The sequence below is a fragment of the Drosophila sulfurigaster genome, chromosome 3 (assembly GCF_023558435.1).
Source record: "Drosophila sulfurigaster albostrigata strain 15112-1811.04 chromosome 3, ASM2355843v2, whole genome shotgun sequence".
Classification (NCBI taxonomy): Eukaryota; Metazoa; Arthropoda; class Insecta; order Diptera; family Drosophilidae; genus Drosophila; species Drosophila sulfurigaster.
In genome coordinates this window covers 55,479,872-55,505,155 of record NC_084883.1, presented here as the reverse complement: position 1 = coordinate 55,505,155, position 25,284 = coordinate 55,479,872, and the positions used below count along the sequence as shown (strand labels likewise).

The 25,284-nt window shown below is 40.2% G+C and overlaps 2 protein-coding genes and 1 long non-coding RNA gene across 6 annotated transcripts; 1 reads left to right on the top strand and 2 right to left on the bottom strand.

Moving 5' to 3' along the window:
- Positions 1–265: 265 nt before the first annotated feature.
- LOC133845962 (WD repeat domain phosphoinositide-interacting protein 2) lies at positions 266–2,901 on the bottom strand. Of its 4 annotated transcripts, none has more exons than XM_062280646.1 (6): positions 2,702–2,901; positions 2,282–2,379; positions 1,458–2,219; positions 1,030–1,188; positions 841–968; positions 266–773 (listed from the first exon to the last, which is right to left on the bottom strand). In XM_062280646.1, exons 2-6 carry the CDS (start codon positions 2,350–2,352, stop codon positions 559–561), a joined length of 1,335 nt encoding a protein of 444 aa, XP_062136630.1. In that variant the 5' UTR covers positions 2,353–2,379; positions 2,702–2,901; the 3' UTR covers positions 266–558. The 4 variants fall into 4 exon arrangements, with proteins under 4 accessions (XP_062136630.1, XP_062136632.1, XP_062136631.1 ...); XM_062280648.1 differs by having other exon boundaries at positions 266–749; positions 2,702–2,899; XM_062280647.1 differs by having other exon boundaries at positions 1,030–1,173; positions 2,702–2,899.
- A 3,293-nt stretch (positions 2,902–6,194) lies between these two features.
- LOC133840340 (GTPase-activating protein) lies at positions 6,195–24,731 on the top strand. The gene is made up of 5 exons (XM_062272118.1): positions 6,195–6,785; positions 17,607–19,486; positions 19,552–19,820; positions 20,644–20,839; positions 22,098–24,731. The coding sequence occupies exons 1-5, from the start codon at positions 6,593–6,595 to the stop codon at positions 23,109–23,111; spliced, it is 3,552 nt and encodes a 1,183-aa protein (XP_062128102.1). The 5' UTR covers positions 6,195–6,592; the 3' UTR covers positions 23,112–24,731.
- Positions 10,825–13,098, bottom strand: LOC133840353 (uncharacterized). The gene is made up of 3 exons (XR_009894179.1): positions 12,365–13,098; positions 11,912–11,996; positions 10,825–11,830 (listed from the first exon to the last, which is right to left on the bottom strand). It is a non-coding gene; the product is annotated as an uncharacterized LOC133840353 (long non-coding RNA).
- Positions 24,732–25,284: the final 553 nt, after the last annotated feature.

Sequence of the window (25,284 nt, the reverse complement as noted above, 5' to 3'; positions counted from 1 at the left end):
TGGTTTCGGTGGATTGTCAAGGGATGTGTCAAATAAAAAACAAGAAATGCATAAATTTACAAAGGCAATTTATTTAATAAAAACTTGAATTAAATGTGAATGAAAGTATACATATTAAAATTAAAAATGATAACAGCTAAACTTAAGATTGTATGACAAAAGCATTTATCTATCGATGGCAACAGCCACAAACAGAACTTAATAACTAAAAATTGCTTTGAGGAAGGGATTACCGCCAAGTCACTCAATTGTGTGATTTCGCATGTTTCTTTTTTTTTGCATTTTGTGTGATTTTTGTTTAAACTTTATGCTTATAAACCGAGGAAGAATCGTCATTAATAAAGTTAAAAGCTAAGTCTAAGACCTATGTATATGAATTATTTACTTATTTTTGTTTTGACGCCACAGAGCTACCAGCTGCCAGCTGCATGACCCAAATTCAATCACTTTAGCATCGTCGTCCATAGTACTTTGAGGAGTGAGTTGTATTATTTGTATATGTTTCTTTTCCGTGTGGTTGATGTTCAAGTTGCATGCGTGAGATAGTAGTAATTGCACCTAGTTGTTGGAGGAGGAGGAACCAGCTGGCTCATCACCCTTAACTGCCGAAGCGTAGCTGGCACCAGCAGCATTTGACGAGCTACCAGGCTTCTCAGCGCCCTTACCACCATCACCAGAGCCTCCAGCAGCAGCAGCAGCAGCACTTGGCACACCCGCAGCACCACCAATGCTCACATTGCTGTTAAGACCTGCAGTATGATGAGGTGAATTAACTAAATATATTGTTTTGAAATTGTGAGATGTGTGGTGTGTCTGTGTGTATTGAATTGCAATAAGCACCTTTCACATCCATGGCATAATTGTCGTCCAAGCGCAGATCATGTCGCTTAATAAGCTGACACTCAGCACCCTCAATCGAGGGTATGGAATACACATACAAATAGCCATCTTGCGAAGCAATCAATAGCCTAAAAAGGGATGAGAAAATTGTACACATGTGTTGCAATTATAGCTCAAGAGTAGACTCACCTGAGCTGCTTCTGAATTGTGGCAATGGCGCACATGCGTCGCACACCCGCCTCGGGCAGCGTGACCGAGGCAAAAGCACGACCCTGGCTGAGAACATCGGTCACCTGCGTAGGCAAGTAGCTGGTCACAGTTTTGCTCAAGTATCTAAAAAACGAGTAACTTGCATGAGAGAATAGATATGGATGAGTTGTGGGTGGTGGCGGTTGCGGTGGTGTTTTTGATATTGGTTTTTGGGTGAAAATGAAAGAAAAGAAAAATAGATAAATGTCAAGTGCCACAACAACAACAAGTAAACAAAAGAGATCAATGAGTCAAACATAAAGATAGTTGAAGTTCAATTTGTATGTGGGCGTGTGTGAGAGATGCACCACAACCTTAAAGACAGCTACACAACATAGAACAGCCGCAAAAAACACCTGGTTGCTTACCCCATCCAATCGTCGCTTGACTGCTTCCCATGGTCATTGTTCTCCGCAGCACTGCGATCCAAGCGAAAGATGTGCACCGTCTCTGTGTTCGAGCTGGACACCAAGTAGTCGGCACAAGTGCTAAACGACAGCGACACAATCGACACACAGCGCTTAAGGCCGCGTCGCAACTCGAACAGCCGACTACCATCCTGCGAGCTGAATACCCTGATAACAGTGCCACGCTCGCTGGCCGTGGCGATCTCCGTGCCCGACGGACTAAAGGCAATGGCCGCCAGCGGTGTGTCATGGGCGTTTATCATGGTCTTGGCATGCAAATTGATGGCATCAAAGATCTGCACCTCGCCGGTGATGACGCTTCCCGGATATGCCAAATAGCAGTGCTCCGATGAGGATGAGAGTGCACACAATCCCTGTTGATTGCTAGGCGTGTCTCGAATGGTGTGCACCACCTTCATGTCCTGGATATTGTGGATGTACAGGGATTCCTCCAGGCAGACAATCAAACGTTCACGATTCAATTTCACCGCCAAAATTGTGTTTGAGTACGAATAGTTGCAAATTTCGCTTTGCTTCTTGAAGTGACACACTTTTAGTTTGCGTGGCGCGCGCTGCGACACAATAGCAACCAAGGAGCTCTCGAATAGACGCTCGATCAGGAAGAGATCATCGCTTTTAGTGTGATAGATCTTGTCCAGCGTAGAATCCACCGAGCCGAGACTGTACAGACTATAATTGCCATTGGTGGCAACGGCCAAAGAGCTAAACATCAACAATAACAGCTGTTCAATATCAACAATTAACACATGAGATGTTCTACTTACGTTATGTTCTGATTAAAGTTGACAAACACCTCGCCTGTATCTACTTCGGATCGCCCTAGCAGGCTCATCATTGCTGTCTCTGTACTAGTGCTGGGCGCCTGAAACAATAACAAAAACAGCAACAACAACATGAAGTGAATTGTTGTTGTGCGTGGTTAGTGGTGGGAGGAGCTAAGCACAAAAGTAACGCAAACAAAGGCGTTATTGGTATATACTTCAGCGACGTGAAATAACTTTAAAAACATGCTTCGCAGGGCTGAGCAAGCATTCTTTTGGGTTGCGTATTAGATGAAAACGAACGAAAACGAAAATGCCAACGAAAAATGCAAACAAAGCAAAGATACATATGGCAAGGTGGATTTCGCTGATAAACGCAACAACAACAAACAAAACCCATATGTATGCGTCCACAGTACTTACTTCTTATCAACAAACACGTTTTGTGCACTCCTTAAACTTTGGGCAACGTCGACGCCAACACAATTAAACCGTTCTATTCTTTAAACGGTCTATTTAAAGTAATTTTCTAAAATTATTTCTATCGCGCAATTGTTTTTGCTATGTTTTGCACTAGGTATGTGTCTTTATTCGTGAGCATCGAGAGTATGCCTAGTGGTGTTATCGATAGCACGACATCGAGAGAACATGGTGAGAAAACCAGGGCAAACCAGGGCTGCATAGCATAGAACAATCAGCTGTTGTGGTCAGTGTGTACTTATGTGAATAGTCTGAAAAACTACTAATTAATACACAGGGTGACTCAGTGTTTAACGAGTCTTGCCGCTCTTTTAATTTTTTTTTGCAATGACTATGGATGTGTAACCAAGCAGATTACGCAAATTTTTTTGGTATATCCTATCGTCATTAAAACTTTTTTATAGAAAATACCATGGAACCAAAAATTATGAAAGAATAATTTTTTTAAAAAAAAATGGAAAACATCAGACTCTATGGAAGTTCGTTTAATAGGTTAATAGTTGCAGAGGTTTAAATCCAAATGAAATCAACGGCTCCGCACTACTCTAGCCTATAAAGCTTATTTAGCATTAATTTGATTAGGTTTTATAGTATGATTTACATCGGGTTTTAGGGTTTTAACTATAAATTAAAATTGAAAACAAGTTTCTAAATTTCTTGACAAATATCTTCACAGGTTTTCATTATGTTTTGTAAATTGTGCCTAAATTAACTATTTAGGAAATAAAAGCAATCCCACATTAATGGATCATAGCAGTTCAATAAATTGGAAGTCAATCGATCTTAAATTGAATATTTAATATATTGATAAAAGCATACATAAATATATTATCAGCCTACAAACAAATATATATTTATTGTAAATAAATGAAAGTTTAAAAGCAATGTGATAAATTCAACAAGTCAAAGCGGGAAATTCTCTTTTGTTGTAACACTAGCGGAAACCCAATGAAAACGATCAAAAATTCAAACATAAATAGAGCCGAGCTACAAAAAAGCCGGAAAATGACTAACACTCATCGTGCGTCCTAAAACACCAACAACAACAAGACAATGTCGACGACCACAAAACGCTATTTTTATCGTAGTTGCAGATGAATGAATGCATCGGCAAATGAAGATCGTTGGTTAAAGACGAATACGATGGCAAAGACGAAGGCGTAGACGACTGTGACGTCGAAGCAGGCAAGTGGACAGCTGGAGCCGAAACACTTGACAAGCAGACGGTCCAACTTCCCACGTTGGTTACGTTTCGTTGAGCGAAATGATGGAAATGCAAATGACATTTAGACGCACGCAACTCACGCACGAAAGCGTAAGAAGCTGACTAGAAAATACCCTAACCACTTCCACTGCAGTTGGCATATTAATTTTTTACACAAGTATTGAAATAACACATAAGGCATCAATTGTAGAATTAAATATAATTATGGTGTCCAATATTGTAATTATAATTGAAAATATTTGATTAAAATAAAATAAAAGAAAATATTTAGTATAATCGCATTCGTATTCGATATTCCCTATTCCATAGCTGAGTATGCAATGTAAACACACACACAGACACACAAATACAAAATGAGAACACATTCGAAAATAACAACAACTGCAAATGCCGATGCACAACCACTTGTGCACTTCCACTTATTGGCGGCGTCGGCATTGCCTAATGAATGTGTAGCAGTTGGTGATAAGACGCATCGTAGCTGTTGTTGTTATGTGTCTGTGTGGCTGTGGAAGCAGCAGCAGAGCACATTTTCAATGAATGGGAGTAAATTTAACATGCTTTTATTTTGTGTGTTTTTTAATGTAGTTGGCCGGTTTATGTTTTTGTCGGCGTATAAATTTAAAACGCCCACGTAAATGAGCTACAATCCAGCCAGTGCGGCATATGGACAATATGAAACAAGTAAGAAAGCTACAGTCGAGTGTACTCGACTGTGAGATACCCGCTACCCATTTTGAATAACAGCAATATATTTTGCGGTATTATTCTCAAAATATACCAAATATACTGCAAAAATACTAAAAATATACCAAATAGTATATGTGGTATATCGATATAGTATAGTATATCAAAATATACCATAGACGGCACAATATACCAGATTGTCAGCCAAAGAAACTCAGACCCCTAGTAAGTAGGCGTTTTTGCCCATACAAAAGTATTTCTTTAATAACTTCGACAATTTCTATTTGATCGCAACCAAATTTTCAGGAATCATAACTACTATAGTTATTACTGTATATACCAAAATTCGTAACTCTAGCTTTAAAATTACGCTTGTTATTCGATTTTTTTGATTTGCAGGGGCGGAAGTGGGCGTGGCAAAAATTTGAAACAAACTTGATCTGCGTGCAAACATAACAAATGCTGTCGAAAAAAAATTATAGCTCTATCTCTTATAGTCTCTGAGATCTAGGTGTTCATACGGACAGACGGACAGACGGACAGACGGACAGACGGACATGGCTATATCGCCTCGGCTGTTGACGCAGATCAAGAATATATATACTTTATAGGGTCGGAGATGCCTCCTTCTACCTGTTACATACATTTCCTGCCGGCACAAAGTTATAATACCCTTCTACCCTATGGGTAGCGGGTATAAACAATAGCGTAAAGTAAACAGCAGATAAGTGCACAGAGGCACCATGTGTATTTATGTATAACAATTATTTGATGAGGTCCCACTGAAGTTCACTCTGTTTACAGTGCTGACCACCTGTAGCGCACTTGATGTAGCCAAAACACCCGAAACTTTCCCGGAACACACTTTGCTTCCGCTTGGCGCTAGCGCAACATGTGTGGACCAGTCTCGTTTTGTCGACTGTGTAAGTATTTGTAGACACATGTATATGTTTGCATGTGTTTGGGTTTGCCGGCGCATCCCCTGTGTGATTGTACATATGTATGTATACGTGCATTTGTTGCTGGGCCATTTCGATTTCATTCATAAATTTTAAATATTTGTATGTGTGCGTATACCCTGTTATTTACATGCCTGCAAATGTGGTTAGTTAAAGCAGCTTATGAGACTGGCTGAATTTTGTCTTATGAGCAAATTATATTTTATAGAATCCAATCAATCCTTCAATTAAATTTATTAAATGTATGTATACTTTTTAATTACTTTTCGAACACATTGGCGCCGTCACACAGCTGTTACTATAAAAGCGGGTTTAGTGTTGGAAAGCATTTTCGATCACGAGTAGAATTATGCTCATCGTTTTATTATTTAAATAAATAAAAGCCGTTAATGTACATTACTTTAGTTAAAAAATAAGGATTTCATTTTTACGAATTGTCGTCATACTTTTAACATAACATAGTTCAATTAATGAGTGGTATGTTTTCCGTCATTTTATAGTATATTTTGAAATACCATTTGTGGTCACCCTGTTGTCTACTACTCGAGTATCATTGTCGTTTCATTTTTCGTTGCAAGCGGACGTGTTGCGCGCGGTCGAATTTTCTGTTGCGTTTTTCTCGCTCTTCTCAACAAGTCGAAGTCGGGATATTACTATTTTGCTCATTGTAGCATTTCAAACGCATACGTATTTTTCGGTTTTATCCAATGTTGAATAGAAACGCAAAAGTGGTGTACGCACATGCAATAATTGTATGCGCATTTGGTGCTTAAAACAACAGTAAAGTGATGTTAAACGCATTTATCAATAAAAAACAACGAAAAAAATCTTATGCAAATCGCTCGCAACTTAGTTTAGCAGTTTAGTGTAGCGGCGTAGCGGCAGAACAACGAAATCGGTTTATTTTCCATTTACAATTCTTATCTAAATGCAACACTGCGAGCCAGCAGCACAAACAACAAGATGCTGTTAAAAAAGAAGCGCTATATGTGCGAAGAGCAGGACGACGCTATTGACATCGTTGCTGTTGCGGACCCAGCAAGCAACAGCAACAACAGAAACACCAACGCGAACAACAACAGCAGCAGTAGTTATGGATCCAACATGGCTGAAACACGCGAAGTCCGAATTGAAGAGCAATTAAAAGTGAAGATTGGTATGTAAACCTGTGCAAATCAATGAAAACTGCAAACTAAACGTAAAACGAACATCGTCTGCGCCCCAACTTGCATTAATTTGCACGCGAACAATAATTTTTCATGTGAAAACTGTATTGGAATGCAAGGCGCGTCGCCAGTGGGCGCCCAAGCAAAGGCAAAAATATATAAAATGAAATCAAAATGAAAGAAATGCCGAAAGCTATGCCATACTTAAAGTGTAAAAGCAGTGACTAAGTGTTTTATGAAATGCGCGAAAAGTATTTAACATTAATAAGAAAAAGTGCAACAGCAAATTCTAATTTTTTTTTGTTGGTTGAAAATGCATTTTGTGTGTGAGTGTGAGGCTGCAACGTGCGGTGCTATTTTCGCGCATTGAACATTCGTATCGCGCCATCTCACTCTACCAACGCTCGCGTGTGTGTGCATGTGCTTGTGTATGTGAATGTTTTTCGATGCAGTGCAAGCAAAGCAAAGCAGCAGCAACAAACCAATTGTTGTTGGTGGCTGCTGCCTGGCAAAGCCAACACGAAGCTAGTTCCGCTGGCTGTGCGTTTTGCGTGGACCAGTCTACGAGACATCGACATCGTCGCCGATGCCGTTGCCTGGCTGAATGTTACGGCATCGTGCCCCTGCCTCCACTGCCGTGCATTTGCCCCGTTTTGTGAATGAATTTTCGTTAAAGTGTGTGTGTGTGTGTGTGTATGTGTGTGAGCGTCGACAACGACGACGCTTTAGCTCCAGCGCATGTGCCAACACATACCTACAGATTTAAACGCACGCACACAGAGAAGCTCACACACCCATACATGCATATGCATATGTATAGAGGCAATGTGTGGGTTTTTTCATGAATGGAATTCGAATTCGGTGTACTTTTCTCTGGCCTGTGGCGCTGCCGCCTACCACACTCACACACACATAGGCACATGTCATCTTGGCAGCAGCAACACCTATACAAGCGCAACATTTGTTGTTTTATGAATGATTATCAAGACCAGCAGATAAATTGCGATGTGCGCTGCTGATAACCTCGTTTTTCATGCCATTTGGTCAATTTCGATAACAGCCGCATCGATTAATGTGCTTGCGCCAATATCGAAATAGTGCTTTCTTCATGAACATGAATGAATGGGGAGTACACGTTCTCATCTCATTAACATGGATGAATGTTGCTATCTCTGCCGCTCTTTCTGTAACACTAGCTATCTATGTATCGGTCTATCGATGTCAGTTGGTCTGCTGACTAGGCGACAGTTTCAGAGCTTTTGTTGCGGTTATTTGGTGTACTTGACTGGTTTTACATTTCCTGTATCGCCTTTTTCGTCGTTGTCGATGTCGATGTCGTCGTGTGAAACAGAATTATGAAAGCAAAAAAACGACGAAAACAGCAACAACAAGAAAAAAAAACCACAGCCAAAACGTGTGCGACACAAACAAAAAAGGGTTGCTTTTATAAGTGTTTGTGTGTATGTATGTGAGTGAGGTGGCCTCATTTGCCTGCCACCATCGCTGTCGTCGTCCGCTCGCGTTTCACACCTGCATGGGCTCCAGCAACTCTCTGCAAAGAAACATATCTTGATAGCATTTATTTTTACCTCTTTTCCATAATACTTATATACTTATGCCCAGCACAATAATAAAAGGGGCCCTTGTTGTTGTTGTTGTCGTTGTTGCTGTGCTGTTGAGTTGATCTGCTTTTACATTTTCCACCTAAACAATTTCAATCTTCCGTCTCCGACCATAAGCTGCTTTTGCTACACTTCTCTTCACTGCCCTGTTTTGCCCTTGGGGTCATAAATTATATGCAAAGCTGCCACTGTTGCAACAACAACATTGTAGCAGCTTTTGATTTCCGTTTCCCATCACATGAATTTCCTTTCTTTCGTGTGTGCGGTTTCGGCTCCGTTTCTGTTCTCTACAACGTTTGCTCCCCTCGTCTTCTGCTTGTGCTTCTAGACGTTGTTGTTACTGTTGTTGCACGCTTCAATTGTTTTCGCATGCGCATGTGTCTTTAACTGCCTGCAGAACTTCTTGTCTGTCCAGCTGTCTTGTTGCTCTGCTTACCGCTTCCTTTCTGCAGGCAGCAAACTCAACTCAGCTGTCTTTATTCTCGCCTTTAGCATGCAGATGTGCTCCTGTTGCTTCATATTGTTGTTGTTTTGCCTGTTTTAAGTTGATATTCGATTTAACTTCAGATTAAGAGTCATTTTGAATACAAAAATTGATTTGCTTATCCAAAATATTGTATAAATTCTAATATATATTTATATATATATATGTATTTGTGATTAATTAATTATTTACACAGTAAATTAATTCACAACTGTATCCTAGACATAATATTTGCCCAATGTTGACTACTAACTAGCTGTTTAAAGGAAAAATTGATGAAATACATATTTATTTAAGCACAAACACAAATTCGATAGGAATTCCTAGAAAAAGTGGAAAAACCACCAGCAATGAAATCCCATCGAGAGTTATTGCAGTTATTTTTAGTAATAATGAATTAGTAAACGAAAGCTGCGCATTTCCTTAGCATGGTATTTAATGAGCATGAAGTATGTGCGGATCTGGCAAATACATCATCATCATCACATCATTACAGCGTGTCAGCAAAGAGCCAAGGCATTAGCATAGTCACCTCAGTCCGTCTCTTCTTTTCTTGTTGTTGTCGTGTCCAACCATCCATCTATCCGTTCATTCTTCACCAAGCTGTCTGGGTACAACACATACACATACATATATTTCTCTCAAGTTTCATATTTCCACTTCATTATGCTTTGCATGCTTAATAATAATACTTCCACTTCGTGCTCAGTTTCAATTACACAAAGTTTCGCTTTTGTTGCTGTCGTTGCTGCTTGTGCTGCTCTTGTTGTTGTTGTTGTTGGAGCTTTCCATTTTGTTAGCTGTTGCGATTTCTACATCAGGCAGCAGACAGGCAACACTGACCGAAATTGGCGTAATACTTTTCCACTTAATTAAAATGTTTAGCGCATAACCTAAATTTCATTTTCTATCACAAAGCTTGCCACATGCAAAGAGAGTTGCAAAACTGTTGCAGCTATTGGGCATCAGAGGGCGCCACTGCATTCTACTATGTCTATGCCATGAGTCATAAAATTGAGTCATAAGTAAGAGCGTCAGACATAAGACGAAATGTGCAGCTTATGCTGAAATATTGATGACAATTTACATGACGCGACGCCACTTGATCAACTCTAGATGGGGCACATCGGGAAGGGATAATGGAGGGAGAGAGGGAGGGGCAAATGACACTGTGGGTTAACATGGCCCACACACGCACTGGGGATTCTGTTGAACTTGAAAACACTAACAAGTAGCTCTGACAGTCCAGTTGTTGTTCAACTAAGTTGTGTGTACTTTTAACATAAATAAGCACGCAGTCCTCTCTGTTTCTATGTGCGTATGTGTGTGTGTGATTGTGTGTGTGTACAACAAGAAATAGTTTTGCCTAAAAAAGGCAATTAATTAAAAGCCGGTTGTTGTAGTTGGTCTGACCAGCAAATCCCAAACTGGTTGCCAAGCATTTTCCCTCTTTTGCTTCTTCTTCTTCGTCTGTTGCCTTCGACTGTGTTCTAGTCTCTTTTTCCACTGATCTCTGCTGATCTTTCTTTGCTGTTGACAATTAGCCTGCACTGTGTTCTTTGTCGTCGTCGTCGTCGTCATCGTCATCGTTTGTCGGTTTCTTTACACTTTAAATCATTTTTCTAATACATACTTTTCTTTATAAGCTTCTTGTTATTTTGCTCAACAACAATTAAAATGGCATCTCTTCATTTGAAAAAAGATGTATAAAGCATAAACAAAGATTGAAAGTAAATGTTGTATTTATAAAAGGTCGACGCGCACACACCCTTTATTTAATAGTTGGATAGATTGAATTTTCCCACATATCCCGTTTACTTATTGATTCTTCTATAACTAGAATGTAATGAAAAATTTTCTGCTGATAATTCAGTTTTTGCTCGAAAAACATATTTTCATCTTTTAGTATGAGCATTTATACTATTCCAAAGAAAATGTAATCAACTGTAGCTGGGAAATTCCTTGTGATAAATCAATTGAATCACTTTAAGATAGGCTTCAATTGCAAGGTTCAGTAAAGTAGAATGTAAGCTTCAATTCCTTCTTTATTCTGTTTCCTTGAGCTTATTACAGATAATGCAATTGAAATCATTTTAACACAAAATACTTCTAACCCTGGAGTACAACTGAAATTTGTCGAGACATGCGAAATGACAACACACCTCTTGTAAATAATTCTCAAGTATTTTGCGTAGAAAGTATGAGCAGCTGTTCAATGCATTGGCAGAGAACCTGTTGATTGCAATGAGAATCGCGAATTGAGAGCTAAGAGTTGAGAATTGCTTCTGTTGTAGTCGTACTTGTTGCACTTGTAATTCCAAAGAACAACAATTTTATGTAATTAGCGCGTTACTAAAATGCTTTTTATTCAGGTCGCCTTCGACTGGCCTCACTAAAGTCGAAGCTGAAGCTAAAGCCGAAGCTAAAGCTGAAGCCTTGCCATGGACTTTTGTGGAAATGTTGTTTCGCTGTGGCGTTGACTAACATCAAAAGTTGACAACGTCATCGACAGTCACTGAACGGACTTGTTGATGACACTGCTGCTGCTGCTGCTGCTGTGGTGATGACGATCATCGTGAGGTTGCAACTGCCAACTGACAGATCGGATGATTAACATTTGTCTTGAGTTTTCCCGAGTTTCCCCTTGCAACTGCGGTGTGTCTCTTCACAGCCATGGGGGGCACTGTTTTTTTTTTTTTTTTTTTTTTTATGACTTAACGCTTGACCTCTTCTCGCGTCACTTTGATGTGTGTTGACTTTGCTTGGGGTCAGCCATGAGTTTGGGCTTGGGCTCAAGCTGATGTTGTTTCTTCTTCCTCTCTTGATGTGTTGGACACCCCTCCAAGGCTTTTGTTGCTGTGCACTTCACGCTGTGCTGGCGCTTCTCTTGGTCCCCATTTTTATGATTTTATGAGTCGAGTGACGGCGACTGCGACGGCGACATTAAAATACAGAAGTTAACTCGTGTAATTTGTAATTAAAACTCCAAGTTTTTCCCTTTATTACTTACGTTTTGGGTACATAAATAATTTCAATGCAATTATTTGTGCTCGCTTCGCTTCGCTTGTTCCAAGTGTCGTTTTTCTCTTGTCTTACTGCGGCAATAAGAAGACCCGAAATGAGTTGTGCCTCAAAGTAAGGTGTCTTGTGATTAGTTGAAACACAATTATGTATATAGTTTAAATTAGTTGGGGCGCAGCAATAACAGACAGTACTTTGCCGTTCCATGCGCTGAGTAAGCATTGTTCAACTTTCTACAGTCGTAAATAAATATGAAATTGTTTGGGTTGCTGTTGACTTTAGCAAGAACTCAACTCAACTCAACTTGCCGCATTGCTTTGCCTCGTCCCACCCACGCTCTATGACAATTGTTTCTCTTGTTAGCTAGGTGAGTGTGTGGGCGTGTTGTGTACGAGTATTTTTACAAAAACGTTTATTTATGATTATTTTTCATTATACAAACTTGGCTCAGTTGTAGAGAGGTTTGCCACAGTTAATAGTCAGCTATTTTTGGTCACATCCATGTCAACGACGCCGCGTTTTTAGATGCAAGTCGTGTGTCGCCGTCGTCGTCGTCGTCGTCGTTGTTGAGTTGGTGACAAAGTCACTGACTTAACTGATTGCCAGCCATGGGCAATTGAAGGTTAATGGCGCCAAAAATGAACATGGCATGCCACCACATGAGACCTGTCATAATAATACATTTATAATTAGTCGAAGCTGCTGCACTGTTTGCTGTAGATAAAAAGCAGAAGCTCTTGATTTCCCACCCTACTCTTCCTTCTCCTGCTGAATGAATAATAAACGTATAGAAAAACAACCGCAACCACAAAAGATGGAGTGCTCCAACTGGAGACTGTCGACTGGCGACTGACGACTGACGACCGGCAATGACAAGGCACAAAAGCGGTTACTCATTGCCATCCGTATTGATTGTATTGAGGCGCTGACAATAGCCAGACATGAAATTGATAACCAAAACAAGAAAGAAATTCTTTCTTTCTCACAAGCGAAGAGAGGAAAGTACGCTGAAATGATAGCATATCATCATCACTTAAAGCAAAATAAACTTGAAGAAATGGCAATAATAAGCCCTGGCTATGCCCTCTCTAAACGACCATCAACACGAAACGATCGATCGATGACGCTGATGAAAAGCTATAAACATGCAACATGCTGAAGCCAAACAACAGACAAACAGGCCGAGGCCGATGTCGATGTCGAGGCGAGAAGAGTATAAAGATGAAGATGAAGATGATCATGTGGATGAGAAACGTAATCAGACCGGAAATCGATCGGCACGTACAGCAGTCGAGAAATGAGTAGAAGATGCCAAAGAGATAGCTGAGAGCTGAGAGAACATATCGAGTTTTTCTCTAAATGAGGCAAAAATATTATCAAAGAGAAAAGCGGGTGGGGGAAAAAACTGGATTGCCGGTTGGTTGGTTGGTTGGTTGGTTGGTTGGTTGGTAGCTAACCAGTTACTTCCTTTGAGCCCAATTAGATTGGTCTTATTGAGCCCTTTCAGCACATGTGTTTGCCCTGTTACAGGTGGCCGAAAAGGAAGTAACAAACGGGAAAAGGAAGTTGTTTGAAGCAACACAGCTCAGCTCAGTTCAGTTCAGGTGAGGATGCATCAACATTGCACAAATTGCTGACAAAAACAAGTAGCAAAAGTTTCAGCCGAGTGGAATTGACTGTGAAATACCCTTTACCTGATTTTTGGCAATACAGCGACTGAAACTGAAATACAAATATCTTCATAGAGACTCTTCACCTAAAGTTATTAGTCTCTAGTCCTTAACTTTATGCATACCTTTTTCTTTGTCTCTATCTTGTAATAACCTTCCAGCCAAAGGGAAAGGGTATTATAAAGAGGAGACACACCATAGAACTGGGGGCGAACACCTTTGCCGCAAATCTGCATAAAGTGCAAGTAATCTCTGAAGTTGTTTTTGTTTTTTTGTACGACAGGAAGCTGACGTTTAGACAAACGTCCAGAGACCCAGACATCATCATCATCATCATCACAATCATCATCATCGTCATGGAAGCAACAGCGACGTCTGTCTGTAAATCTCTCATCCGCTGACGGAGGCAAGGCGAAAACAAATATGTATCCCACTCTGTATGCAAGAGAAGAGAAGAGAATTTATCTCTATTTCCGTTTTCTTTTGCATAAAAGTTTTGCTCGCTTTTAGAATTTATTACCGAAGCCGAAGCCGAAGCAAGCGATTGCTGCTCCAGAACCACATCACGTCTTGGGGTTTTTCTTTCGCTTCCTTTATTTCATTTTGTTTTTTGCTTTTCCTTTTCGTTGTCGTTGTTGTTGTCGTTGTTTTTTCACTTTTATGCGCTTGAAGTAATCGCCTCATTAATTCGCGCGCGTTTCATGCTGCACTGCATCAATTTGCATATTGTGCAAAAGGCAAATAAGGGAAAATGGGAAAACCAAGCCGACGAGACAGAGATAGAGATAGAGACAGAGACACAGGCGGCGACAGCAGACACGCAAATAAAATCTACTTACAAAGTCTTTAAATTTAATTTTGCTTTGGAAATTGAAAGCATTTAATGAGTCTGTTGAAACACGGCGCCCTCAAAGGCCCCAGTCATCTGTATCAGTGTCTATGTTTAGGTATATGGGTACACTGAGAAAAAAAACGAATATTTACGTATTTCATATTTACGGTTTTCAATCATTCTATCAATCTTAAAATAAAACATGATTTTTTTTGGTATTGGTATTAATCAAACTAAAATGAATATGAATTTCATATCGATTGAATTTTGTCTCGGTGTAAAACATATTCTCTCCTCTTTATAAACAGAGTCTCGATGCTCCTCTTGATGCACGAATCGTGTCGTAATTTTCTGTGTGCCCATGAATGACATTGACGGGCACACACTCCATGGGCAAATGTCAAAGTTGTTTTTGGCTTGGCTTTCTTCTATTTTTTTTTTGTTTTGGGTAGGGCGGCGTCGGCGGCAACCCTTAGAAGTTGCCACATGGTGTGGCAGCATACACGTGTATGGGCAGCAGCTATTCTTAGTCCACCCAAATCGTGGGGGCCTAAAACAGACATCGCCCTAATCATATAAACTGTTTGAAATTGAACTACCTACTTACTAGAGATATTAGCTGAAGCTGCTCGAGATAATTGGGTAATTGAATTGAGTACATTTGTTTTTCCCCGCCATCCCATTCCCCATCATCATCGTTTTCGATCTCGTAATCATCCTGCGCATTTTCTACAGAAATTTGATTAAACACATGCTCCGGATATGGCAGTAGCATCGTGTCTGCAGAATGCAATGACTTAACTTCCGCTTGACGTTTATACGAAGAAATCCGAGAGACCTCCCTTGATATATGTATTTCCCCAATCTATCTCTGTCCCTGTTGCTGTGCGGTGCTATGTCATGCCCATTGAAAGCGTTCTGCTCTGAGCGTGCTTGGCATATGTAAAGTGATACAAAATTGATTGTACTATAAGAAAGCAAAAAAACTGAATATTGGCAATGTCCGGCGATTTCGTGATTATCTTCAAAATTTCCATTCACTAGAAATTTGTTATCTTTTTATGACGATGCCGATTCCGATTTCCTACCATAAGCAATTTCCTCAAACAATCGTTGTTATTAGGTGCTAAAACCCGAAAATGATTTTAATATTGTGGCTAATTTTAGCAAATGCTAAGCAGCAGCTAATTTAAATGGAATATTTCCCAATTTGTGTATTGTTAATATTGTGTTGTCATAGGCTATGATAACGAAGCAATGGATAGCAAAAATAAATAAAAACACGCATAAATTAATTAAGTATAAATAAAGCGTCACACGAACAAACCGGGGGAAAAAATATATACACACAAGAATCGTAAAAATTTGGCAGTTTATTTGACTAGCTATGAGACTGGAATTCCCTCGCAACAACAACAATAACAACAAGAAATAAATACAGCAAAAACGGCGAAAAAATGTGAAAACGACGCAAGAGCAGCAGCGCAACGCCAATTCATGAATCATGAATGAATGAATGAATGAAATTGACTGTCGCGGTCAAGAGTGCTAGCCAGAGAGAGATGGCTGCGAACGTGCGACCGAGATAGCACCTTATTGAAATAGTAGGGTAACCAAAGAGTAAAAGCACTTTTGATTTTTTGTCATTTGATTTTCGTATTTCATTTGTTACCGTTTGTTGTTGCTGTTTTCGTTTCGTATTTGTTGTGTACGTTTTTGCATATAAAAAGCGACTCTGTTCTTCTCTGTTGTTCGCTCCTATTTCATTCATGAAAAGAAACACGGAATGTCACGACACAAAAACAACTACAACACTTACCAGAGGGAGAGACGGAGACGGCGACATCGACATCTACGTCTACGTCTTTATGTTATCAATCGTAGTTGTTGTTTCTTCTTCAGCCTACGACGGCAAAGTGAGAGCAAGCAGATAGCGAGAGCAGTGTGTGAGCGTAAAAGCAAAGCACCGTTGTTTTGTAACTAATACACTGATGCAAAAACCGCAAGCAAATATGTATAACCCAATTGATTGTTATGTCAACTTAATATCACACACACACGCACACACACACGTATAATAGTAGTAGTTGTAGTTGTGGTAGCCTAGGCAGCTGTGTCAATAGGAAGGCTAAAGAGCCACCTTCTCCAATGTGTTTTTTCCTCTGTAAAAAAGAGGCTCCACAATTTTTGCGCATCGCCTTTGCATGCCTACATGATGTTTAGCACGCTCACAAGCACATGCTCGCTCTCTCACACAAACACACACACACACACACACCACTGACGAATACGCATTATATGTATTTCCGCTCGAGTGCTGCGGCAACTGATGTTAATATTTTTTTCATTGAGCAAACTTCACCCCTGCCTTACACCCCACAGTCCCCCCTGGTGGTCATTGGCTGATTAACTTGGCTTATCAAGGCAGCAGAAGTAACAACAACAACAACAAAAGAAGCACTACATTGTTATTATTAACTTTTTAATTCATTCGCAACAGCGGACAAGCCGTCTAGTCAAGCGCCAGCCATTGTTGTAGTTGTTGTTGCTCCTGCTGGTGCTTTCGATTGCGATTGTTATGCTTTTTGTGACCTGGTGGCAACGCATCGATAATGCAATTTATCGGCACACACATGCACAGGAAGTCACGTTGCTGTTGGCCCTTTGGCGGTTTTCAAAGGGCGCCGACAGCAGCACAATTTACATTTTATTTCATTTAAGCATAAGACTTTTGCACATTTTGTATGCATGATATGACGAGTGTATATTGCAGGTGTTAAGGTTAATCAATATGTTTTCGATATAAGTTTACACATTCTTTGACAGATTTAGATTAGTTGGCAATGACTCTTTTATTAAGTATACGCATTGGTTGTTAGCGATGACATTCGTATTGGTTGGCAACAATTGAATTCATATTTACAGTTGGTTGGCAATAATTTGAATTCATATTTCTCTCTTATTAAGTATATGCATTAGTTGGTAGCGATAACATTCGTAACAATTTTATTTCATATTTACATGTGTTCTTTCTTATTAAGTATACGCATTAGTTGGCAACAACGGCAGTCGTATTAAGTATACGCATTGGTTGCTAGCGATGGCATCCGTATTAAGTATATGGCAACAATTAGTATTCATATTTTCATATGTTTTCCGTTTTCCCTTCGATATCTCCGCAGGCGAAGCAAAAAACCTTAGCAGTCGGAATGCGGCAAACACAAGCTGCAGCACACAGGGCACCCGAGATGTCTACTGCACAATCGCATTGGACCAGGAGGAGATATGCCGCACCCCCATCAGCGAACGCACTCTCTCGCCATTCTTTGGCGAGGAGTATCAGTTTAAAATACCGCGTCGTTTTCGTTACCTGACCGTGTATGTGTGGGATCGTGATATGAAGCAGGACAAGCCCATTGGCAAGATTGCGATCAAACGCGAGGAATTGCACAAATACAATCACAAGGATCACTGGTTCTCGCTGCGACCCGTCGACTCCGATTCCGAAGTACAAGGCATGGCGCACATTGAGGTCACCTTCGAGGAAGTGACTTCGCAACAGCTCACGGAGAGCATAGAGCTAGTGCAGCACACGATGCCACATCATCAGCGGGCACACAACAATGACTACAAGGAGAACAACGAACTGAGCAACATTCAACGAGCTGCCGCCGCAGCAGCTGCAGCTGCCGCCGCAAGTGGCAACAATACGACGGCGGCCATGACACTCAAAACACGAGCGGCGGGTCTCTTTGGGCACGTACAACATCCGCAACACCAGCATCTTCAAATCCAGCAACAGCAACTGGCCACATCCTCCAGCGATCAGTTGGCCAATTGGAAGAACTCGCATGCTCGCAATGTGCGTGTGGCTATTCGAGTGCCCGCCTGTGTTGATCTCGCCAAGAAGCAAGGGACGTGCGATCCCTTTGTCATCTGCACCGCCTATTACAGCAACAAGCAAACGAGAACGCTGCGCACCAAGCTGCGCAAGAAGACTGTCGACCCCGAGTTCGATGAAGTCATGTACTTTGATCTCTCCATCGATGCGGACGCCAGCAACACGGGCACCACCAACAGCAACAAATCTGCCACTTCTGTCGAGTCGTCGGCGAATAAGGCGTACTCGATTTACCCATTGGGCGGTGCTGATCTCAGCGAGATTGCGGTGACGTTGTGGCACGATGCACACGGCGCCATGGCGGACAAAGTGTTTCTGGGCGAGGTGCGTCTGCCCATGCTCAACAAACAGCAGCAGCAGGCGGTGCAGCCAGCTGCTTGGTATTACCTGCAACCACGCACCGCATCGCCCAGTTGCCGTTCCCTCAATGCAACGCCCCGCTCTTGTGCCACGCCTCCCGGGACACGCCTCAGCGTCGACTCGACCATTGGCTCGTTGCGTCTGAATCTGAACTACACCGCCGATCACGTATTCCCGCTGGCCACCTACGATGACCTGCTGAATCTGCTCCTGGAATCTGTGGATCAGCGACCTATTACGCTCTCCTCTGTCTACATCTTGGGTGAACTGGTGTCCGGCAAAACAGAAGTGGCCCAGCCGCTGGTTCGACTCTTCACGCACACAGAACGCATTGCGCCCATCATTAAAGCTCTGGCCGATCACGAAATTTCGAATCTGACTGATCCCACAACCATTTTTCGTGGCAATACACTCGTTTCCAAGATGATGGATGAGGCGATGCGACTGTCGGGTCTGCACTATCTGCATCAGACATTACGCCCTGTGCTTTCGCAAATCGTTGCCGAGAAGAAGCCCTGCGAAATTGATCCCAGCAAGGTTAAGGATCGCTCCGCTGTCGATACGAATCTGCACAATCTCAAAGATTATGTGGAGCGTGTGTTCGAGGCAATCACCAAGAGTGCGGAGCGTTGTCCCAAGGTTCTCTGTCAGATCTTCCACGATCTGCGCGAGTGTGCGGGCAAACATTTCCCTCGGAATCGCGAGGTGCGCTATTCCGTTGTGTCCGGCTTCATATTTCTCCGTTTCTTTGCTCCTGCCATACTGGGTCCCAAGCTCTTTGACCTGACCACAGAGCGACTGGTAAGCTAGAATATGTTCTTTACTCTACAGTACTTCTTACTAATTTATTATCTTTATCTTGCTAGGATGCGCAAACGAATCGTACGCTGACTCTCATCTCAAAGACGATACAATCACTGGGCAATTTGGTCAGTTCGAGATCGTCGCAGCAGCCCTGCAAGGAGGAATACACGGGCGAGCTGTACAAAAAGTTTTGCACTGAGAAGCACATGGATGCTGTAAAGCACTTTCTGGAGGTCATTTCGACGCCAAATGCCAGTGAGACTACGACTCCCAGCAGTCAGCTGCAATCATTGCCACAGTTGCCACTAGAACCAGTATTACTAAAGGAGGGGTAAGTTTATGGTTATTCTTTTTTGTTTATTGGTAGAACTGGAACATAATTGATAGAATCCCCGGTAATTGTCTGTTGGGCGGACAGTTCATTCTACTTAAATTCATGCTGAAAAAAAACTATATGTTTCCAAAATATTCGAGTAATTCGATTCCCTATCGACAATTACCGCACTCCTATTTTTTATGGGCTATGGTTTCAAGAAAAAGAAAAACAACAAAAACTATCTAATCGCCGCTCTGTCAACTATTCCAATTCTATCAGCATTACCCCAAGTTTTGTATACGTACACTACAATTTGGTTCTTGAATTACGCTTTATTTTTATTCTAATACCAACAACTTTCTTTGTCTTTCTCTTCTTTTACGCGCGTGCTGCTTTAAATACGAACAAATCCAATAAAAATCCAAAAATTAAAAACAAATCGAAATCGAACCCGAAACCGATAACAAAATCAAACCAAACCCATCTCATCAACAACATCACGCCCAACAAACACATGCACAACAAATATACACATGCACATGCACCCACGCACACATATAAACCACATTTGCACTCCCAATTAAATACTAACGTCTAGCGAGGGGTAAGAGAAAATTACTGTGCTATTAATTTTGAAACTATTATTAGTCTGTTTTTCTTTTGTTTGGTTCGTTTTTTTTTTTATTAGTGTTGAAACTTTATAAAATTACAAAAACCATAATTTTGATAAGCATAACATTTGCTCATTTGTTTTTGTTCTCTTTCTTTCTTTTGCTATGTGTGTGTGTGTCGCTCTCTCTCTGTTTCCCTCTCTCCCTCGCGCGAACTCACGCTGCAGCATGATGAACAAATATCCGACAAGCCGCAAACGCTTTGGACGCCAGTTTAAGCATCGTTACTTTCGCCTGACAACGCACTCGCTAAGCTATGCCAAGTCGAAGGGCAAACAACCCATCTGTGATATACCGCTCGAGGAGATTGGAAGCGTCGAGCAACTGAAAGATAAAAACTTCAAAATGCAAAACTGCTTCAAGGTAAGTTCTTCTTGCATACAATTGAACAGATGGATCGACACGCCTAGTTGTATTGGTGAAGGTAGTAAAAATAAGTGGGCGCACTCTCAGCTAAAAAATACGTATGCAATACTCGATATTCTTATGAATTTCTATAGTTCTGTACTTGACTTCAAGCCAATAAACCCAGATGTGTAGTGAAATTAGGCGTACGGCGACAACAACAACAACAATGCAAAGTCAAAACACCGGAAATGCACAAGTTTACAAATGCATTTATATAAATAAATTGGGCGCAGGCAGCCCACACAACATAAACTTTACTCACAGTCACAGCCAGCGTTCAATTCCATGCAAAAGAGTTAGGAGAGCGTGAGTAAATGCAGCTGTGACTGTGTGTGTGAGTGTGGAGCATGCTGCTGCACTTTTGGGCATTGTAATCGAATATCGATAACTGTCCTCAAAATAGAATTAACAACGCGGATGCATCTGAATGCCAACTAGAAAAAGTGAAAATAATATTTGTTTCATATACAAAGAGGGCTGGAGAAGCTACAGCAACTTTCACTTATAATTTTCTATCAGTAGACATCTAGACTCGTTGGCAAATGGCAAACTTGCCGCAATTAAAAATAATTTGCATTATTATGAAAATGAGTTGGCAATGCGGGCTTAACAGTTTCCAACTGCTGCCTGCCAGCCATTGTTATTTATTATTCTTCATTTTCCTATAGCGACGACAACTACAAAATTAAAAGGGAAATTTCAAAACTACTAAAAAAGTCAAGTCGCGCGCGTTAAAGAAAAGAATTCGGTTACGTTGGATGTAGGCAGAGGTAGAGACCCTCGGCGTGGGATTTATTTTTGCGCGTGTGAATCGTCATTTGTGGCGATTTCACTGTTATTTGTTTGCTGAGCAAATTGTGCGAGAAAAAACAGAAATTATACTGTACGTAGAGTACGTTGAATTTTATAGGCTGAAAGTGAAAAGAATGTGCAAAATAATTACCATAATTCCCATTTACGCGTTTCTCCTTTAAGCACTATACTTTCGTATAAACACTTATATATTAATATAGTAGAAGAGACATACGATTAATAATATCAATAATAAGAATAATAATAACATTCTAAGTAGACAGAACGTACTCGCTCAAAAAGCTCAGTCGGGCAAACTCAGTTAGCTTTCTTGTATTCATAGACTGAAAGTAAACAAATTAACCTAATTCTCATTTACACGTTTCTCACTCTTCATTTTTTCTTTCTAATTCATTTGCAGATTGTGTACAAAGATCGGCCGCTTATTGTACAAACGACGAACTGCGTAGAGGAGCGCGAATGGTTCGACCTACTGCACAAGATCTGCCTAATGAATTCCATCCGCATGCAATACTTTCATCCATCGGCCTTCATCAGCGGCTATTACAGTTGTTGCGGCCGCTCCGATGAGAATGCGCCCGGTTGCAAGAACGTCTCCGCCAAGGAGATGGATTACTTTCAAATGGATTTGGTCACAGCACTTGATCCACCGTTAGATCTGCAGCGCATACACACGCTCATCATGTCCAATATGAATCTACTGGATGCGTTGCTCGATCCGCTTGCCTACCATCAACATCTGCCCGTGCCCCAACAACAACAACAGCAGCAACAGCACAATCCTCTGGTGCCGCTGGCGAGTGCGTTGCAACAGCAATCGCCGCAGGCATTCGTCGAGTTCAAGAAGACTATCGAGAAGCTGCGAGAGAAGGCGTATGCCATTGACAAGGATCATCGCGACTACAAGCAGGGTATCACACGTCAGCTGAAGTATGGCAGTCGGCAGGCACCGATCGGCGATGACAACTACTGGCACATGATGCGTGCTGCCGGCCAATTGAACTTGCAGCATCATCACCAGCAGCAACAACAGCTGCAGCCAGTGCTGCCCCAGATGCAGCATGTGCGTGCGCTGCCGGCAACGACCAACAGCAGTATCAATAGCAACATGAATGTGAACGCTTACTTTATGCAGAATCTCCAGCATCAACAGCAGCGTCTGCAACTGCAACAACAGCAACATCACCATCTCCAGCAGCAGCAACAACTTCAACAGCAACAGTATCAACAGCAATTGCGTCAGCGTCACAACAATAACAATAATAATAACAACAACTGCGGCAATGCATCGTCATCCAGCCCCTCATCGACCGCATCCAGTGTGGTGGCTGCCCCACCCAATGTTGCCACAAATGCCACTACTGTGGCCACATCTGCTGCTGTACTTTCAAAGCCGGCGCCACCGATTTATTAGCGGTCAAGACTATGCGTATTTGCCATACCCAGAGCGATCGTATTGACGCGGTAAATGCGCATTATCGGAAATAAACGAAAAATACAAATTTTTACTGCCCCCTTCGCCCACCCCCACTCACATTCACATAGACATACCCTCTCTCCTGCCCACATTCACCACTAAAATTACTTCAAAACACTTCCAAGCAGCAGCAGCAACACTAGAGAATGTGCTAATGTTAAACTTAATTTTTTTAATGTACAACAGCAAGCAGAAGTTGCAAATCTAAGATTTTTTGAATTAACGATTTTTATACACATTTATATACGGAGTAACAACAACAAACAAGAAAAATGCAAGATTTAAATGTTTAAGCCTATTTATTATTTTTTTATATTTAAACACACAAATTTTCTACTTTTATTTTGTAAAGCCGAAAAAACTGATAACTTTGTAAGCCGCTAACAAACTTTGAAAACAAACAAACACAACTCCGAAATTGCTAAGATTTTTTAAATGCCTAGCCTAAGGTCAATCTATAAACCTATTAATATAAATAGAAATATATGTGTACACATAAGATTAGTAGTGAAATGAAAAGTTGTATATAGCGAGAATTATGCTTAAGCCTAAAAATATATATATATATATATTTATATATATATATGTATATACATATATAAAGAAATACACATAGAGAACTACATATACCAGTTATGCTAGGCGTAGACAAATTGCAACTATCTAAATGTGTAGCTAGACGTATAAGCTAAAATATAAGTACACATTAAACACATGAGAAGCAAATATTTCTAACAAATTGTGAACGCTACTATTATACAAAATCCATATGCATATATACATATGTACTTTAACATATACAAACACACATACACACACACACGCATATATAGTTATATATATTTAACTGTCATACAGCTAATGTTATACACGCATACTTACATATATGTATTTAAAGCTCTGGCAAACAAAACACATACAAAATGAAGCATTGTTAAGAACAAATTTACTTCCATTTTACATACATAACATACATATTTATTGAATGCATTTAATTTCTCATGTTAAATTTTATAAAGAAAAAAAACAATCAACAAACTAGAAAAGTGAAATTGTTAACGCAAAATTATGTTTGTTAGCTTATTAACTTACTTCCACCGATTTGTTTCCAAAGCTCTTCCAATATTAAATAATTATGTTTAATAATACATTACACAATTATTTTTGTCAATTGCCATATTAAGTTTTGTTTCTTTTATTTTCATATTACCACTTTAATTTCATTTCATAAATGTCTTCCTCTTTTCACATAACTTGCGTTTTGTTTAAGCATTCCAATTTGCTTGTGCATTTCTTTGTTCTAATTAAAGCGTAATGTACATACATATATATACATACATAGTAGTACTACAGAAAAATAAAACAACAACAAAAAAACCAGAGAACATTTTATTGTTTCTAAGAAATTTATTTGCAGTTCGGTTCATTTATAATTTTGTTGTAAGTGCTAAATTTAAGTATCATTTTATTACGTATACGTATCTTAAGTTGTTGGTACAAAGAATCAAAAAGCATATTTTTAGTAAAAACAAAATAAAGCGTATCGCCAATGATTTACACTTTTGTTTCAATTATCATTCACATTTTATTTATTTTATATTATTATTTTTTTTATTCAATTTAGTACCTCATATTCTTGTGCTTTAGACAATTTTTTGGCATCCTGTTGTGATATCTTATGCGTACACAATGCATAAATTAAACGTCTCTTTAAGTGTGTGGTAGTTGATTGATTGATTGAAGTGTATATTTGCAATACATTTATTGTACGTTAAAGCTGTTAAGTATTAATATAAATATATATTCATATTGTGACAATTAACAAAGAAGCAATTTTTTCCAATTACAAAGCAAAAACTGCGATTACGCTGCGTACCCGCCCAAAAAAAATATATATTTATATAATTTTTTTTGTTTTGTTTTGGAAATTAATGAATCATTCTCACGATCACCATCCCAAGGATACAAAAATAATAAAAGGCAACAAATGAAACCTTAGCTCTTAAGCCTGAATGAAAAATACTGACAAGTGTTGTGGTTGGTTTCAATGCCATGGAACAGACAAAATGGAAAACTTCCGTATTTTTTGTAAACAAACCTTTTGAAATCT